General features: G+C 40.6%; 3 long non-coding RNA genes and 1 gene segment (V, D, J or C); 2 read left to right on the top strand and 2 right to left on the bottom strand.

The window, feature by feature from the left end:
* LOC112664369 (uncharacterized) overlaps positions 1–7,768 on the bottom strand; it is a 53,879-nt gene extending 46,111 nt beyond the window's left edge. For both annotated transcript variants that reach the window (XR_003139662.3, XR_007403204.1), the window contains exon 1: positions 7,637–7,768. This is a non-coding gene — a long non-coding RNA (uncharacterized LOC112664369). The remainder of the gene's footprint in view (positions 1–7,636) is intronic.
* LOC112664370 (uncharacterized) overlaps positions 1–19,181 on the top strand; it is a 77,651-nt gene that overhangs the window by 15,902 nt on the left and 42,568 nt on the right. The window lies entirely within an intron of this gene.
* On the top strand, positions 7,812–10,501 carry LOC112664375 (uncharacterized). Its single transcript, XR_003139669.3, has 3 exons — positions 7,812–7,887; positions 8,074–8,400; positions 8,914–10,501. It is a non-coding gene; the product is annotated as an uncharacterized LOC112664375 (long non-coding RNA).
* LOC112664368 (Ig kappa chain V-III region MOPC 321-like) overlaps positions 11,284–19,181 on the bottom strand; it is a 63,316-nt gene continuing 55,418 nt past the window's right edge. The window contains 2 exon segments of the V gene segment in view: positions 11,284–11,798; positions 15,944–15,981. Of these exon segments, the coding sequence occupies positions 11,467–11,798; positions 15,944–15,981 (370 nt within the window).

The following is a 19,181-nucleotide window of genomic DNA, read 5'->3' as shown; positions in this document are numbered from 1 at the left end:
CCTTGGGTGAAGTTTCCATCCTTCTCTGGGGCAGAAGTTCCTCTGTGATAGTCATTGTGATCTCTGTCTTGAATGGCTTGATTTTTTTTAAAGAGGAAAAAAAGAACAACAAATCCAGTAGATTATGGAGTCCTCTTTCATTTACATTTCTGTAGATCTTCCTTCTCAAATTCCCTACAACCAGATATTGAATCCAAAGCGAGGGAGAGGCCCTGGGAGCTCTGATTTTGAGCTTCAGGGATTTGGCCTGCTACTTCTCTATAAAATGCCTGGTTTTCCCAAGCATCAGTCAGCCTTACTAGAGGCACATACCCCTTCAAGAACAGCCGATATACCAACAGTCAAGTTGGCAAATGGAGAATTCAGGTGTGATTTACATTTTATTTTGGCAGACCAGCTTTTTTTTTCAAAAGAATTCTCCCTGAATGGCCCCCCAAAATTTATTGATTTTTCAGGAACACATTGATTTTATGTGGTGACTTACCCTGTAGGTAGTATGTAAACTTAGATTGGCTCTTCCAAGGCATGAGTTAGTGGGTTCTTCTTGTTTAGGGGAAGAGTCTGAGGAGATAGAACACAGCTCTCACTCTCAGTGGTCTTCCAGCTTTCAATTCGATTTAGGTCAAATCAGTTCAACCCTGTGCCAGCCAATCCAGTGCAAACTAGTCCAATCTAACCAGTTCAGAAAGCATGTTGATGTTTGTGTCAGTGAATCTAAGGATCATTATCTCCCTACCCCTCCATAATAGAAATTAACAAAGTAGCATGGCTTGGGTTGTCCTTCTCATCTGGGGCCCCTTTTCAGTCATTTTATGTGCCAACTTCTCAAGGCCCTCTTGCTTATGTTTGCTTTAGACTGTAGACCAGAGGAAAGGGAACTGGACAGAGAGCCTCAACACCTGGCTTCTAATCTTGTCTCAATTTCAACTACTAACAGCGTTGAGTAAGTTAGTCAACTCTCGAAGCCTTAATATCCTAATTTATTAAAATCAAGAGGGTAGTCTGACTTTTCTGGGCACTTCTCTCTAGTCCTGATAGTTTATGAACTCACCTTCAGCTCTTTTATCCAAAATTCTTGATTAATTCAACCCAAATTCCATCCACTCTGATACTTTTAGTTGGCTCTTCTTAGAACATCAGTGTCCAATTTGGTGTCATTCTTTATTTGTAGCCATTTTTGGGGGGAAGCAAGGATTATTTTTTCTACAGATTTCTTGAAGACAAGATGTATGACATTCATCCTAATATCTTCTCATGGTGACTCAAACTCTTGGAATTATTGTCAAAACAACATCTTCTTGGTGATTATATCCTTTCTTTTAGGGTCTTTCTCTTGTCTATAACACATTCTTAACTCAGGAGTAAGAAGTTATCAAAATTTTAAATATATTCTGGAAGTTTTATAGATCCAGTATTTCTTTTTAGAGTTAATGTTGGAAATAATTTCACACACATTTCTTTAAAAGATTTATTCTTTTAACTAAATAAGGTTGTTTGATAAATGTGTCTGGACAGAAAACAGAATAATCCTTTACTGTTATGAAAGAGCAATAATTCTGAGTTATTCAGTCCAAATGAACAGTTTTTTTCTGTCAGCTCAATGGCTTTCTGCCTCTGGTCAAAGCACTGTACCAAAAAGTGGGCTTATCCTTTCCACTCCGAGTAGAAGTGCCTATCGTGAGCAGACATTACAGAAGTGGTGAGAATGACCATGGTGCTGAGTAGAGAGTGGTGTTGGTGGAATTGGGTTAGATTATCTTGGGTCCTAAGAAATGAAATTTCATTTGTAGCAGTCTGGCTCCAGAAGGTGAAGTCTCTTATACTTACATGCAACATTCTCTGGGACTAAAGGCAGCCTAGAGCAGGCATGCTGTACAAGGATAGCAAAGGAATAAGAAGGACTACCCTTGAAAACCACAGTTGGAAAGTGGCTTACAAGTACAACAGGAAGACCTGGGTCATCAGATCTAGTCGTGTAGTTCCAGGCAGATGGTTGTGTGGAACAAAAAGGGCAATGGGATTGAAATCAGAGGGCAGATTTATCTAAAAGTTGGCTTTTTCACTTGGGCAAGTCTCTCTGTCTTTTTGGTCCTATTTCTTCATCTGTAAATTGGGGTAGTAATGTCACACTCTGTGAGTTGGTGTATCCAAATAACAAATAAAAACAACCAGACACACAGAAAAACAACCCCAATAATAGTTCTATAAACATATATCAACCATCAACAAGTCATCATTCATTCGCTCACTTAATTTTTTTCAAGAAATGCTTGAATAACCATGGCACGGTGCTTTGTGCTTAAACACTGTAACAAGTAAAAAATTGTATAAATATCCAGGTGTAAAAATTCTAGTTCCGGTCCTTAATAAATAGTAGATGAATCATAAACTGAAGTATAGAAATAAAGAATGACTTTCCATAGGTCCTCCAGCTACTATTATGATTCTCAAGTGTTCTTTTGGTGCACAGTGTCCAGGTAAAACATTGTTGGTTTCTTTATGATGGACAAAGGCCCTGCCTTTTAGGAGCTTAACTTCTGATGGGAAATAAAGACAGAGATACTCGAGCCTTACGCAGATCAAACACATAAGTGATAGGTGGTACACAGTGAATTCAGTAACATGGGATATCAAGAGAGAGTGGACTCTGGGTGAAATCATCAGATTATCTCATTATTCACAGCTGATCTTTTGGAGAAGGTGGAATTTCCTTAGATCAGCTGGAAATAGAAATAATTTGTTAATTTTCAGACATACCTGCAGATAAATAGCTAACAAGAGTTATGAGGTTAATAAATTTGATAGTCTTACATTTGACATGTGACTCATTATCTTGGAGTATGTCATGAATCTGGTGACATGGGTGAAAAGGTTATTTGCAGCTGTCATCATCAGGTAGGTCTGGTGAAAACATAAGCTTTAGGAACCTGTTAAATTTAACTTATAAAATATTACTGCAGAATACAGTAATTGAGAAAAGTATATTTCTCTTTCTTACATAATAATTAGGGGTTACTATATTTCTGGGCAACGATGCTTATTAAAAACCAAATTGAGGTTGAGGGTGGAGGGAGCCTAGTGGCCGGGGTGGGGAATGCTGTAGATGGGAATACGTATCTGGGGGCAGGGTCTGTCGAGGTGAGGGCAGTGAAGGTTGGATTGTGTCATTTTCCATAAATGTCTATTAGCTTCTCCTGTTCCAAGAACTTTGTCTTTTTTTATAGTCAGTTTAGGAGACACTGTATTTTCAAGCATTTACAGTCTTAACGGAGCAGGGAGGGTGTAGAAAGGAGAAAACAAGCTAACATAAGGGCAGGAAGCCTTAGACCCATTCCAACCTTGTGGTTGATGTGGCTCTCTTCACTAGTGTTGCCATCTGAGGAGAGCATTCCATCTCTAGGTGGCTCCTCTGATTGGTATAGTCAGTGGAGACTCATTGGAATGATTTAATCTAGCAATGGGAGCTTGTGTAGTGAGTGCACACCAGCTGATCAATCTTTCAAAACACAGCAGTTCTCAGGAGCCCATGAGAACTCCCATCCCTCAGGAGCAAGACCTCTGATTAGATTTCTACAGAGCTGACCATGTTTGTCTATTTCTGTCTTTTCTCTCTTCCTTTTAATTCCATCCCTATTATCTTTTGTCTTTCTCTCAGCTCTCTTTATTATCCTTTTTCCTCTAATCCTCTTGTAAATGCACTTTAATTAAACACACCATGGAATTAAATTATAAATATTGGTTTGCTAAATAAAATGTTGCACACACACATGCATACAATATTTTCTATTTTTTGAAAAAAGAGAAGAGAGAAAAATTTAAAAATCTCTCCAAAATGTAGAAGTCCAGAGCAGATTACAGTTGACCTTGAACAACATGGGTTCCAACTGTGTGGGTCCACTTACATGCAGATTTTTTGGGATGAATACAGTACAGTACTATAAATGTATTTTCTCTAATGCTTTTTAAAAATAACAGTTTCTTTTCATTAGCTTTATTATGAGAACATGGTATATAATACATATGACATACAAAATATGTGTTAATAAACTATTTTGTTCTTAGTGAGTCTTCTGGTCAACAATAGTCTATTAATAGTCAAGTTTTCCAGAAAGTAAATGTTAGACCTTTTTGAGTAGATTTTTGACTGTGTGGGGGTTTGGTACCCCTAACCCCCATGTTGTTCAAGGGTCATCTGTATTTGTTTGGATCAGTGATCCTCAATCCAGAATTTTCTCATGTCTAGATTATTGTCTTTGGTGGACAATGAAGGAAAATATATATTGGAAATATATTTGTGGGGTTTTGAGTCTGTGGAGAGTACAGTGAAAATTGAATGGGAATAGGTAGGAGGTTCTTCTCATATTATCCAGGCCCAGGCAACAGGCCTGAGCATCTGTTTGGTGACTGAAGATCTTGAAGGTCTCAAGGTGAGAGTTTGTAGGTCAAGCTGTTGCCCCAGAAGGGCTTCTGTGTCCTTCTCTTTCCCGTGTACCTCCCACTATCCACCTCCAGTTCCTAGCACACAGACCAGGTACTCATAAATGTCTATAGAATGGAGGAATCCAGAAATACCTGTGGGATCAGAAGTTGTAGGAGACTGGATTGAATATATCCTGATTCCCAGGTTATTTATCTATGTATTTTCTTTTATTTTTAAAATATTTTATTTATTTATTTATGAGACACACACACACACACAGAGAGAGAGAGAGAGAGAGAGAGAGAGAGACAGGCAGAGACACAGGCAGAGGGAGAAGCAGGTTCCATGCAGGGAGCCCAATGTGGGACTCGATCCTGGGACTTCAGGATCATGCCCTGAGCCAAAGGCAGGTGCTAAACCATGGAGCTATCCAGGGATCCCTATCTATTTTCTTATTCTCCTCTATCTTTAGTTTTTTCTTTGATGTTTGTATTTTTGCACAGTGAAGGGCAACAAATAATTCAGTAAATGAGGCTTCACCTGCTTGCTCTTAAACCAAGTGGGTAGGAAGGCAGAAGAGGTCAGGGGAATCTGGGTGGCTCAGTTGGTTAAGCATCTGCCCTCAGCTCAGGTCATGATCCCAGGGTCCTGGGATAGAGCCCCACGTGGGGTTCCCTGCTTGGTGGGGAGTCTGCTTCTCCCTCTGCTTCCTTCTCCCTGCTCATTCTCTCTGTCTTTCTCAAATGAATAAACACAATCTTTTAAAAAAGGAGAATTAGAAGAGGTCAGATTGAGCACAGACTCTGTGGCATACTTTGTACTAAGTAGATTATGGACAGTGTTTTATTTTATGTTCATAGTGATGCAAAGACAGAAGTTTTGTTACTGTTACTTTATTATAGACAAAGAACCAGAGACCAAAAGGATCCTACTTCCAACATAAATTGCAAGTGATGAGAACCCATGTCAGAGCTCATTAATGCAACCTATGGCTTCCCAGTCAGAGGGCTGGAACACTAGAGTGATTTATGAGGACACCCTTGGTGTCAGCAAGTTCTAGGTTGGTTAATGTTTGGGCAGGGGGTGAAGGCATGTACCTTCTCCAATCTTCAGCACATGTTATGTGCATGTCCTGTGTGGTTCCATAGAGTTCTGAGATACCCCACAGTCTATCCCATTGCTCTGTGTTGCAATTTCTGCTAACTTGTTTCCACATTAGGCTGGGAGCTCCTTGAGACTGAGGGCTCTCTCTTGTTCACTGTGTTATCTGCAGAACATAGTACAGAGCCATGTACATAAAGATGCTAATCAATGTCTATGGAATGAATGAGGGTGGGCTTCCAAACATCCAATCATATAAACAAGTTTTGCTGTAGTTGTTAGGATTGCATGGTGTAGGAAGGCAAGCTGCTAACACTGTCACTTGGGAACAACTGGCTTGCTTACAATGTCTTTCTTACATGTAGCCTGTGTAGGTCCTATCATCATATCAGACCTCTGAGATGGTGCTGCCTATTCCGGGCTGAGGTTTTCCAGGGGGAGATGGGCCCTAGGATTGGCAATGGGGCAGTGGGTTTAGGTGGAAAGGTATCAAGCAAAGTTAAAGTCAGTGTTACTTCTAGCCCAGTGCTGGACACAGACATCGCCAGGCACTGTGAGGACCCAGGTGCAGGGGTCCATAGAAACTGCTGGAAGGGTGTGGAGGGTACCACCCAGCCTGTTGGAGGAGGATGGGAGTGAAACCAACAGATGTGCTCAAGGTTCGATTTTCAGTTCCCCAAAAGGTCTTCTCCTTGACCATAGCAGTGTGACCGTTGCCATGACAGTTGCTATCTTGGTCCCTGGGACTCTCCCTCAAAAGGTGGCATTACTTTTTTAATCTTCTTAGGCCAGTCACCATGAAACTCGATACTAACCCACCTGGGGTGGGGATGGGTGGAAGGCATGGCTGGGGCCTGAGCACTGGGATGGTGGAAGATGTTGGGGCACTAAGGGGGACCTTTGGTTCAGGAGTTATTTTTCCAAACTAGACCAATACTCCTAGTTGTTTTAGGCTTGGCTGACTCTCCATTTTTGCAGACCACCATGGATTTCTCTCCTGAGATGTCTGTAATTAGCTTGTTGTTCCATCTGCTAACAGATGGGAAGAACTCTGGCCTTAAATCTCAGTCTATTTCCAGGTGACCGGGCCATGCCATCCAGCCTCTGCTCTTCAATCTCCTGACCTGACTTCCAAGTTCTTTCCTGAAGACTCAGTGATTATTGTACTTGATCTTAGCCAAAAGGCCGAGAAGCGATAGACTCAGTGATGCTTGGTCCCTGAGAATGGCAGCTATGAATAGCAGTTAAGAAGGGACCACACTGTGTTTTACAATTTGGGCTCTTAATCAGGCTGCCTGAATTTGAGGCCTGAATTTTGGTATTTCCTGATTGTGTGGCCTTGGGCACAGTATTTACACTAAGTCTTAGTTTCCTTATCACACAGACTGCCCGTGGAGTTGTTGGAAGATTCAGTGACACAATCTCTGTCAGTGTAGAGACATTATAGGCATTGCATTATTATAAAGTGAAAACCTGGTACAAGCTGGCATTTGTTGAGCCAACAGGAGTATAGTAAAGGTCTTCTCTTTGTACTTTTTTTTTTTTTAAGATTTTATTTATTTATGAGAGAGAGAGAGAGAAATTGAAGGCAGAGATACAGGCAGAGGGAGAAGCAGGCTCCATGCACCCGGAGCCCGACGTGGGATTCGATGCCGGGTCTCCAGGATCGCGCCCTGGGCCAAAGGCAGGCGCTAAACTGCTGCGCCACCCAGGGATCCCTCTTTGTACTTTTTGTTTCCTACCTTGACCATCCATGTTTTATTATGGTGTCATAGTTTGGAGGTTGTTCCTTATTTGTTCTTCGAGCTTGTGGTGAAATTAAAGCTTGTATATTTTCCTGAGAAAGACTCACAGAGAGGGAAGACCTTCATTCACCATCCAGTCCAATCTTTTTGTTAGTTTTAGAGTTGATTGAGGCCTAACTGTTACTATGACAATTATTGAAAACCTGCACAGAATCTGCCATGTGTAAACTATGAGAAAGACATGGTGGTTTGGGCTTGATAACCCTGGTTTAAGTTAAAGTCCTACATCTTATGAGCTCTGTAATTCTAAGCACACTACATAACCTTTCTTAGCCTGTTTCCTCATCCATGAGGCAAGGGTAATACATACCTCAGTATGTTGGGTAAGAATCAAGGTAGTTATACAGGTGATGGGTACTACGGCAGTACCCTCCTCTCTGCCTCCTCTGCTCCATGTGCCTGTCATTACCGTCATCCCTTTCTTCCTCTATGCAGAGAATCTTGCTGCATTCTGGGATACAGAATGTTCTAGAGTTAGAAGGTAGAACCTTCTCTTAAGAGACAAGTAACCATACCTTAGGGGTAGTAAGAGCTATTCAAATCCTGAGAAGATATTGATAGGTAAATGGAGGGGTAGAAAGGCTAAGAGGAGCTAAGAGGAGGGACATCCATGGGGGTCTTTCCCATGCCAGCAGTCTCTAAGAATTCAGGGAAGGAGTTGCCACATGGAGCCTGGGGAGAGGAAGAGGCAGATAGTAAGGGGATTGACTCCCTTGTGAATTTCACTTTTTCTCCATCTTCTTTTAGCTTCTCCCTGCCCAGAGCTTTTACTTATGTACTTCAGTCCACAAAGTCTTCCTGAATTGCTAAAGCTGCACAATCTAAATTCTACGCATTTATTGGAGAAGTCATTCCCGGCCTGTCTGAGGACCTCTCTGCATTAGTCCACATGGACACTGTCTTCTCTTCTGTCCCTAGGCGAACCACCCATGTTCCTAGTGAGAGGCAGCACCTCCACCTGTGCTCTACCCCATCTCACCTACTCAAGGACATCACTCTAGAATTTTTCTCTTGTCTCTCCTGCAGCATCAGATTTTCCACTGTACTGGATTATTTTCATTAGCATTCAAAAAGGTTGTCATTTCTCTTCTTCCAGATACTGCCTTTTTCTAACTATTTCCTCCAAAGAATTTGCTATGCACACAGTTTCCAATTTCCTTACTCCCATTTTCTTTTGAACCATTCTGATCAGACTTTTGCCTCTCCCATTCCATAGACACTGGTTTATTGAGTTCACTAATGACCCCCACATCTCTAAATCCAAAGGTTCATATTCATTCCAGTTGACACAGTTGATAACTGATCAGTTTCTCCTCCTTGTAACATTTCCTCTCTTGGATTCTAGGACAACACCACTTTCTTGATCTTCCTCCTTCCCTAGCCAATCCTTTTCAGTTTTCTTTTCTGATTCTTCCTCATCTCACTAATTTCTTAATGTTGGAGGGCCTCCCAGATCAGTGCCTGGATTTCTCTATCCCCACTTGCTTGCCAGGTACTGTCTCACGTCTGATAGCTTTTAACACCATCTGTATGATGATGACACTACATTTATGCCTCTAGTGCTGACCTCTCTCTTCTACATTACAGGATCTTATATCCAGTTGTCCACCTATCATCTCTGCTTTTGTCTTCTATGCATCTCAGACTTAGCACACCAAAATGGAGCTTCTAAGGCTTCTGTAAGCAAGGCAGTGTCTATTGGTATAAGGATGGATGAATAATAGATCATGGAATGGAATAGAGATCTTAGAAATAGACGCAACTTTGTGGTCAGTTGTTTTTCAACAAAGGTACCAAAGCACTCCAACTGGAGAAAGGGGCTAAAAGAATTATGACTGGAGAATAAGTTGAAGGGACTCCTTGAAGGAAATCAAATAGTAGCCAAATGCAGCTACTTTTATGATGGTGACTAATGCTTACACCTCCCTTGATATACACTATGATGGCTGTTTAGCACTTCACATGAATTATTTCATTTAATTTTTTATAGCAGTCTTACAACTAAGACTTTCAGATAAGAAAACCGAGGCCCAAAAGTCAAATAACTTTCTGTTATAACTTGTGAGCATATTTTCCCAGGCAATTATAGACAAACAATGCTGTGGGAAAATAGCATAATAGTTTGTTCACTGCATCTGGCCAGGCTCATGGTAACAGCTGACTTGATCCTTAGTGCTAACTCACCTGTGCTCACCCAGTGGGGAGAGAGCACAGAGTCCCTGGCTTCTGTCTCTGAGATTCAGCTTCAGGTCCAGAGTGGCCACTGATTTAGTTTGGTAAAACATTAGGTCGCACCTTGTTCACTTTTATTTTTATTTATTTATTTATTTACTTATTTATTTATTTATTTAAATATTTATTTATTCAGAGAGAGAGGGGCAGAGACACAGGCAGAGGAAGAAGCAGGCTCCATGCAGGAAGCCCGACGTGGGACTTGATCCCGGGACTCCAGGATCACACCCCGGGCTGCAGGCGGGTGCTAAACCGCTGTGCCGCTGGGGCTGCCCCTTGTTCACTTTTATAACAACCCCCCCTTCCTTCCTCAGTACAGTTTCCTAGGCTGAATGGCACCTTCCAGGCAGAGCACATGAAAAGAAGAGAGGTCTCAGGAAGATGGCATGTTTGACCCTTTGTTCTGTGCAGCACCATGATCACTGGAAGCCAGAATTATATAGGTTTCTGGAGAGCAGAGTTAGGCAGGTGGGAATTTGAACCTGGGCCCACTATTGACCAGCAGTGGAGCCCTGCTCTTAGCCTCTCTTATCTGTAAACTGAGTATAATATATTTCTTGATGTGAACTTATTTTTAAGGGTTATATATATATCCTGAACAGTGTGCAGATTATAATATAATTGTACAGCTTGACAATTTTTTTAAAAAAAGATTTTATTCATTTGTTCATGAGAGATGCAGGGAGGCAGTCAGAGACACAGGCAGAGGGAGAAGCAGGCTCCTTGAGGGGAGTCCGATGTGGGACTCCATCCCGGTACTCAGAGACCATGCCCCGAACCAAAAGCAGACGCCCAACCGCTGAGCCACCCAGGTGCCCCAACAGATTTTCACAACGTGGCACACGTTTCTTAACAAAACTCCAGAAGCCCCTTCCAGGCTCCTGCTAGGCATTACCTCACCCCATGCTCAGAAGTAATCCCCATCTCATTTTCTAATTGTATTTTTAACTGGTTTTGAACTTTATATAAATGAAAATACAAAGAATATATCTTTTTGTGTTTTTTGTTTTTTGCTTATTTTCATGTTTATAAGATTCATCTATGCCACTGGGTATAGTTATAATTTTAAAATTCTCCTTCTGTAATAGTATTTCAGCGTGTAAACATACTACAGCTTAGTGACCCATTCTTATTATTGGTGGGCATGTGGATTATTTTTTGTATTTGGTTTTTCTAAATGAAGGAGCTTTGAAAATTTTTGTATAGGTTTTTTGGACAGAAACGCAGTTATCTAAGAGTGGGATTGCTAGGTTATACTGTATGAATCTCTCTCAGCTTTCTAGAACTTGCCCAACATTTTAATGAACATTTTTAACTTTGTAGTGTAATAAGATTTAAATTAGGTTGTGGAAAGCGTTCACTGTGGTCTTTGGGAGACAGATCATGTTCCATTAAGTTGAAGGGCCATAATGGACTTTAACATTTCCTTATTGCTTGTTCATTTAGATCATTTCCATTGTCTTGCTATTTTATATAATATTAGAGTGAATGACTCTTGAGAGATGTTTCTGTCTTTCTTTCTTTCTTTTTTTTTTCTTTTCTTTTTTTTTTTAGAGATGTTTCTTTTGGAAAAGTTTGCTTTTGGTAAATTCTCCTGGTAAGTTCAACTGGATAAACTGGATAAACTCAACATTTAGTTCTGTAGAAGATAAGTTGAGTAATTGGAAAAAAAAAAACCCCAATGTATAACAATCATTAAATCAGGAAGAAGAGGGATAGCACAGGTGCAACAATTCACTTTATTTATTCCTTTTCCCCCAGATACCATTAGCATTGTTAAAGCCCAAGAGGGGGAGGTGGGGAGAAGGGTGGTGCCTGCAACAGAGGTGGGTCTCTGATGGGGAAAGGGCCCAAGGCCTGAGCTAGGAGACAGGAAGGCTAGGCCTGAGGGGCAGGTGGTGGGGCCTGTTAGTCCACTCTCTGACACTCGCTCCTTTGGAAGCTCTTGATGAGGGTGGAGGGCAGGCTCTTGTGAGTGATCTCACAGGAGTACAACTCATGACTTAGGTACTCAGTACTGGACATCGTCAGGGTGCTGCTGAGGCTGTAGGTACTGTCCTTGTCCTGCTCTGTGACACTTTCCTGGATGCCTGTGTCTTGGATGACACCATCCACTTTCCACTTGACATTGATGTCTTTGGGGTAGAAGCTATTCAGCAAACACACAACAGAGGCACTTCCTGTGTGTAACTGGTCTGGAGATGGTTGGAACAAATAGACGGCTGGCTGGGCATCATTCCCTGCAGAAGGAAGCACACAGAATGGTCGTTAAGTAACAGGGAAGTTCTCCACTTGGGTGTACTGTTTGTGGGCAACCCCAGGGCCCGGAAAGGACAGACAGAGCAGCTTATTCTGTGTGGCAATGAGGGAGGCCAAGAAACAGATTTATAATCTCCACAATCTTGAGTTTCTCTCGAGTTCCCACGTCTTAACAAAGTTTTTGTTTCAATCTTTGCAGCCATTTAAAGGACTTTTTGCTCTTCTGACCTCACCTTACTGCCTCCTGCAGTAAACACAAGTGTTTCAGGCAAAGAAACAAAGGCCATTTCATCTGACCGCCCTCAGGATTTAGAATTAAGACTAGGTCTTGGACCCCTTTACACAGATCATTTCCCCCATGCCTCTCCCAGAACTGTGCAGTGGTGGCAGGCCGCCTCTTCTTTCCTGGGTTTTCTTTGAATGTATCAGGGCCAGCCCCACCCGATAGTGTGATTCTAAGCCCTGAGTCTGTGCTTGGGTTGGGGTGCAGCCCTGTCACCCTCTGTGATCAGGCCGGCACCTCTCCCACCTCTCACAAAGGCCTGGAAGAAAGAGCCCTGGCCTGATGGCTGACATCATATGGGACTATAGTAGACCAGACCAAGGGGGTCAACTGTAATTTTGGCCACCTGCCTATGGAGGAACTGCCTAGCTTCAGTTCTGACCATGAACAGCTGTCAGATGGCCTCCTGGAAATCCCCACCGTGGGCAGTCAGGCTCTCTGGTGGGAGAGCAAGAGCTACAATAACAAATCAAGAATCCTTTGCTGGAAGAATATAGCACATAAGTGAACAGTTTTTTTATAAAGCTAACCTCCATTAACTGAGCAGTTCAACCTAAGATACTGAACTTTTTAAGTTTTTATAGGTTTTTCTCTTTTAACCTTCATCACTAATTTTTTCAGAGAATTTTATAGAATAGCTTTGGCAGCAAGCTTATGTGAATTCTATGAAAAAAGGAGGGAGCATACTCTATGAAGATACTCCTATCTGGGCAAATCCTTGACACCTTTAAAATATCCAGCCTGCCTTAAAACATTAAACAATTAGCACATTTGATATCAAAATTCTTACAAGACACTTTATTCGCTTTTAAAATTTGTAAGAATTTTCAAAAGGCTCTAAGGTAGTTTTAAAATAGTTTAAGATCCTTACATAGTTTAAATAGCTCTAAGAGAGTTTTCAGAGTTTTAAAACAGCCCTAAAAAATCCTATTTAATTGTTGCAGACCAAAAATAATCTTTCTTAAGCATCACTTTTGAAATCAGCTGAAGTAAACAACAAAAACATTACTAACCTATTTTAGAGAGTATGGGATTAGAATAACCAGATTAAAATTTTTCTATCACAGAAGGAAGGTATTGGAAAATCCATTTATATTAAGTTTTTATTAATGGTATTAGTCTATGATTAGATATTTTGTACAACTTAAATATAATCCTTCCCAAGCCATTACATTTTTGAAAATTAAAAAAGAATTATCTTTTCGCTAATGGCGTTTAATGTGAACTCAGTAAAAAGTTGATCAAAACTGCTGTGGACAGATGGCCTTAAATCAGATTTTTGCTGGAAAGGATTTTACCCTGCAGGAGTTACATATCCTTCTTTCTTTTGGATTGAGCTTTTGTTATTTAAATACATATGAGGAGAGGATTTTGAAATAGTTACACGTCATTAAAAAAAGTAGCTTTAAGTTTTTTATAAAAAATTTTCATTAAGAGGCTATAATAATGAATGTGAATTTTATTTCTGAAATCTCTAATACATCAGACTTCTTTCCCCCTTTCTTTCCATGTTAGCTCAGTGGCCACCACATTTCTATTCTTTTCTGTTAGTGCCATTATTTGTATCACTGTGTCGAGAAAACCGCCACAGCAGAGTGGAACAGGCTAACGTGGCATGGCCGTGGCCTTTAGTCGTTAGGCACACCGCCACATGGGCGCTATGGCCAAGGTCACGAAAGTCATTCAGTCCTGACAAAAGATCGCCATGAGGTCTACAGGTCACATAGCCATGCCGTGGCCTCTTTGGCGGTATGAAAAAATGGCCAAGTAATAACGAGGGAAATAAAAGAACACATTCAACTATTTAGTATTTTTCTATAAGTCACTGGGCATTTAAAACATGCAATTATTATATTTTCTTTCATTTAAACAAATTTCTTAACAACTGAGATTTTGGCAACAACTGTCTTTTTCACCATTATGATAAGAAATCATTTCATGTTTGGTCTAATGTAGAAACTGGATTTTTTAAAAGGCGGCATCTATAGAATTCTACAGAAATTCTCTGTAGAATTTCTGAATATTGACAGTTTATCACTCATTTTAGACATTAAAGATTACATTGCTGATGGTTCTCAAGCTGTATCTTTTTCATGGCAAACAGTATACTTTTCTAACTTCTTACTGGCTTTTCATGCATGCATTCTGTTGACTTTGTTATCTTATAATTTATCAGAGGAGAGAAAATAGACTAAGAAATAAATTTCTCTCCTGTGTCATATGCAATGGGCAGAAATCAATATAACATTTGGCAAAACTCAATGAAAATTAAATTGCTTTTTCTCTTTAGCTCCAAAGATTCTTTTTCATCTAAACTAAGTTTCCCCCCCTTGAATCATGCAATTTAGATTAAATTAATTAAATTAACTAGTCTACAAATCCATTTTTGCAACTGAGTTTAACGATAAAAAATTGACGATAAATCTGAAATTGAGTCTCATGTATCCAGCTGCACAAAATTCATACCTAAGGCCCTAAAAATCAGTTGGCATTTAGACCCAACTCTCAACAAGCAACAGAGAAAAAATTACTTACGTTTAATCTCCAGATGTGTCCCTTTGCCAAAGGTGATCCACTGTATTAGCTTAACTAATTTCCCATCAGCAAAAACCTCTATTTGCTGCTAAGCTCATTAGATTGATGGATAGAGAGAAAATCTGGCCATTTAGATGCCACGTCAACCAGCTAGCTCTTTGCTCTTCCTTGAGACAAACTGATTTTCAGTACCTTACTCATCTGATTTTCGGAAGGATCCTATTCTCTTCGGAATTGATCTCATCTCACATCCCACACATGAAAACCCCCAAATTTCACAACTCTACAAGAAAAAGACTCGAAAAGTGTACTTACGTTTGATCTCCACCTTGGTCCCTTGGCCGAACGTAAGCCACAGTGATGGCTCTGACACTTAACCTTAACAAAAATACTCCTTCTGACTCCAATCGTAGAAGAAAGGCCAATTCAGAGAAAAATCCAGCTATTTCCCATTCTCTAATACAAAGCCTATTCTCATCACAAACTCAACAGTTTGTGTCTTTGCTTAGCTGAAAAGTTGGCTATTTTCTGATTTTCTACTATTTTGGGTCACCAAGAATGGCTCATTTTACCAAAATGTCACAAACTTGAACAAGTGATACAACAGGACAGAAACCTCACAAATAAATGAGCAAATGTGTACTTACGTTTGATCTCCAGTTTGGTCCCTTGGCCAAAAGTGAACCACAGTGATTTACCTTAACCTCTATCTCTACAAAAACCTGCCTTGAAAAGGTAGCAAACTTCTCTCCCCATTTACCCTAAATTTTGATTTGGAAATCTTAACAATTAGTTCTCAGCTAGTCTCCAGTGGAATAATTTCCCTCCTCTGTACTTAATCTGGAAATGAAATTTGTTTTATCCCTAACATGTAACTAATTAGAACACATGAAAGGGGGGGGTAAGCAAACCCATTAGACAGAAACAGTGAAGAATTGGCAAAAAAAATACTTACGTTTTATCTCCAGCTTGGTTCCCTGGCTGAAAGTATAAACACAATAGTTCCTCCTAACTTCCCTCCTGTACAAAAACGGAGTTTCCTTTTCTGACAATTGAGCAAGGCTCTCTTTCGAACATATACTTATGCTTGCCAGTACAATTCTGAAACTATCGCTTAGACAAGTTATTCTCACTCATCGACTGAGTCTTGTTCTTCACAGAAAATGGGAGACCAATTTTCACGTTTGTTTACATCCACTGTTCTGGAAGATGTCGGAGCCTGGCTCAAAGCGCCCACTTATATAGATCACAGGTACGGGGATGGAAAGACACAGACAAGTGAGGAGGGAAGGTTTGGATTTTACTCACGTTTGAGCTCCACCTTGGTTCCTGCTCCGAACGTCCACCACAGTGATAGCTCCTCATTGTGTCACTGGGCAAAAACCCTCCTCACTGAAGGGGAACCGAGCTCTGGGTCAGCTGCTGAAGCTTCACTCTGTTTCCCAGCAGGTGTGGAAAGCCCAGGACTTCCCTGACAGAGATTATTTCCTTAAATGAGATCTAAAATCCTGAAGAGGATGTACTTCTTGTGTCTGTGGCCCGATGGTCCCCTTCTTTAGCAATCTACCATATTATATGGATGGGTATTTATTTATTCACTCATTTACTCATTGGAAAGTAGGCTGAACGTGAATTACAAAGAAAACTAACAAGTTTTAAAACCTGCACTCTTTTATGCCTTCTCTTGGCATGGGGGGTTGTTGCAAATGATGAACTTCATTCAAGTGTAATTATGGGATTCTAGTTTCTCTCAGTTAAGAATAATTAAAGAATGTCTTCCTATTTGAACCTCTCCTTTGCCATGATGTTGTTTCAAAAAACATCTGATATACATTATATATCATATCAAGGCCCATGTTTCACTTTTTGAAATGTATTTTGACATTAAGCTATAGATGACATGTGCAAAGATCAATAGAGATTTTCTTTCTTTCTTTCTTTCTTTCTTTCTTTCTTTCTTTCTTTCTTCTTTCTTTCTCTCTTCTTTCTTTCTTTTTCTTCTTCTTTCTTTTTCTTTCTTTCTTTCTTTCTTTCTTTCTTTCTTTCTTTCTTTCTTCTTTCTTTCTTTCGAGAGTGCTAGCAGAGGGAGGGGCAGAGGGAGGACTCTGTGCTGAGCACTGAGTATGGAGCCTGAAGCAGGGCTCAATCCCATGACCCTGAGACACCGAGACCAGGACCCCAGATGAAACTAAGAGCTGGACGTTCAACAGATTGAGCCACCTGGACACCCCTAAAACAAAGATCAATAGAGTAAAAAGTACACCTTATAGTCAATTGTCTGTTGTCAGACGGGTATGCACCATGTTCAATGAGTTGAACCAAGTGCACACTGTTTTTGGAGCTGCCGGGGAATCATGGCGTGCCATGGTGTTTCCACAATAACCCCATCAAGGATACTGAAGATCTCATTTTAAGTGCAGCTTCATTAAATGCAGTCTTGTTTCCCTCTTAACCTTGCATCTCCACCAGAGCATACATTCCTCCCACCATCCTCAATTCCTTACAGTTCTTCTATGGCTTCCAGCTCTTATAAAGCTCTCTCTCTGCTTGGAAACACCTTTGCTCACCTGCATTAGCTTGTGAACAATGAGTTCTTTCAAAATTCAAATCAAGAGACTTTCTCTGAGATTATCCCCCAGCGAGTGACTCCACTTTGCAGAGCATAGAGGCAGATCTTGAACCAACCCCTAATTTTTCTTATCTGCTGTCAGATTCTTTCCACCCTACTGGATTGTTAATTGTTTGATGTTTCATTGTCTTGTATTTGGAAAGTCCAGTCTGCATCTTTACTTGGCAAATGTTCAACAAACACTTGCAGAATGAATTAAAAAAAAAAACCCTAACAATGAATAGTTGAAAAACAATAATGGATCAGAGCTAATAAACTACGATAGACCAAGGACTAATACCGCTACAAATAGTAAGTTTAACAAGAGAAATTGTAACTGTAATTCTGAAGGGTAGGGGTAAATTTCCTTGATTCTGTCACTAAGAGTTGTGCTATTGTCTTTAATAGCAAAATCAACAACGAATCTTACCAGACGATGAGGAAAGGCAGGAATCTTGGAGGTAGAGAGAAGAGAGGAATTGGCAAGTGGACAGTTAGTGTGCAAAATAGTTGACTGAGGACATAGTCAACATAGATCCTAAAGAGGATAGAGTGATTTTCTTTGCAGAGATATAAGCAATACAAATCATTGTACTTGACATTTATTGAGCACTTACAAAGTGTCAGACATTGTACATGCATAATACTAATTTTACTGAGGAAAGGCAAAGTGTCAATAAACTAGTCAGAGGTTCTTTGTACATAAGAGTGTTGGAAATAGAAATTTGGGGGGAGCATTCCAACAAACTCATCATTGAAGCTATTTCCCATTTGGCCCCCAGCAAAGTTAGATTCTAAGAATAAATTCTAAACTGCTTGTGGAGAAGAGAGAGAGAGAGAGAGAGAGAGAGAGAGAGAAAGGGAGAGTGAAAATGAGAGAGACACTGAAGGCCCACCTGTAAGTCGTTCTGAAAACTATTGGTAAACTGTCTTACTTCTTTCTTCACATCAAACTTTTCAAGAAACACCACTTTTACTTTTTATTTGGCATAATTAACCAGCGTATTTGGAGAGGTCCACCTCACTTACACCTAGCTTATCAGGGACACGTGGCATAATTTTGCTCTTTCCAAGGTTTAAGAGATGGCAGCTTCCTTACCTGGCTCTGGAATATTTGTGTCTGATAATCCATCTTGAAGTCCGTGGTTCAATATTTTTTCTAGCTCATCAATCACAGTAGAGTCCAAGGTAGGTGATTGTTTTTATTTATTTCAGCTTGTCTCCTCCGTAGGATTGTGATGGCTGTCATTTGTACTTGCTTTAAGCTGATATCCCACAGGTGAAGACAAAATTCTGGAGTCCACATTCAGTGGTGCCTAGAACCCGATCAATTGCCGGTCTTCCAGCTAGAGTGCCACAAACTGACATCTATCCTGAATTCCTAAGGGGTAAGGATGGCCCCATAGCTGAGCGGAAAGGAGACAGAGGAGGTTACTTGAGAAATTCCTGCTTCCTTGCTGTTTTGGAGCTGAGTATGTTTCCACTCATCTCTGAAGAAAGAGGTGCTGAGAGAAGCAAAGTCCTTTGCCCAAACACGTGCATATGTTTGTGCCATAAACATGACCCAAGATTTTGGACCTGCTTGGGAAAATATAGATGCTTGTCATGTTTCCAAGAAGACATTCAGGCTGCAGATACTCTCTGACTTGAAAGAGTGAAAGAGAAAATAGCAGTGCCAGTGCCAGGTTTTATTATCCTGTAGAGGCTCAGCCACCCAGATTTACATATCAAGTGTTGTGATTTCTGGTTAGTTATACACAGGTGATGAGTCCCTTGAACTCTGCCCTGGAGTTTCCTGTCCGCCTTCGTTTGTCCCCTTGGCATCTAACCCTAGCCCTATGTCCTCTCTCATCCTACCACTGAGAAACCAATCCTGGACAACTAATGGGAATGGGCTAGCTCTGGATGCATTTGTGAAATTGATGAATTCAGGCTTGG

The sequence above is a fragment of the Canis lupus genome, chromosome 17, assembly GCF_003254725.2.
Source record: "Canis lupus dingo isolate Sandy chromosome 17, ASM325472v2, whole genome shotgun sequence".
Taxonomy (NCBI): domain Eukaryota; kingdom Metazoa; phylum Chordata; class Mammalia; order Carnivora; family Canidae; genus Canis; species Canis lupus.
The sequence above is the reverse complement of the archived record's forward strand: the minus strand, read 5'-3'. Positions and strand labels throughout refer to the sequence as shown.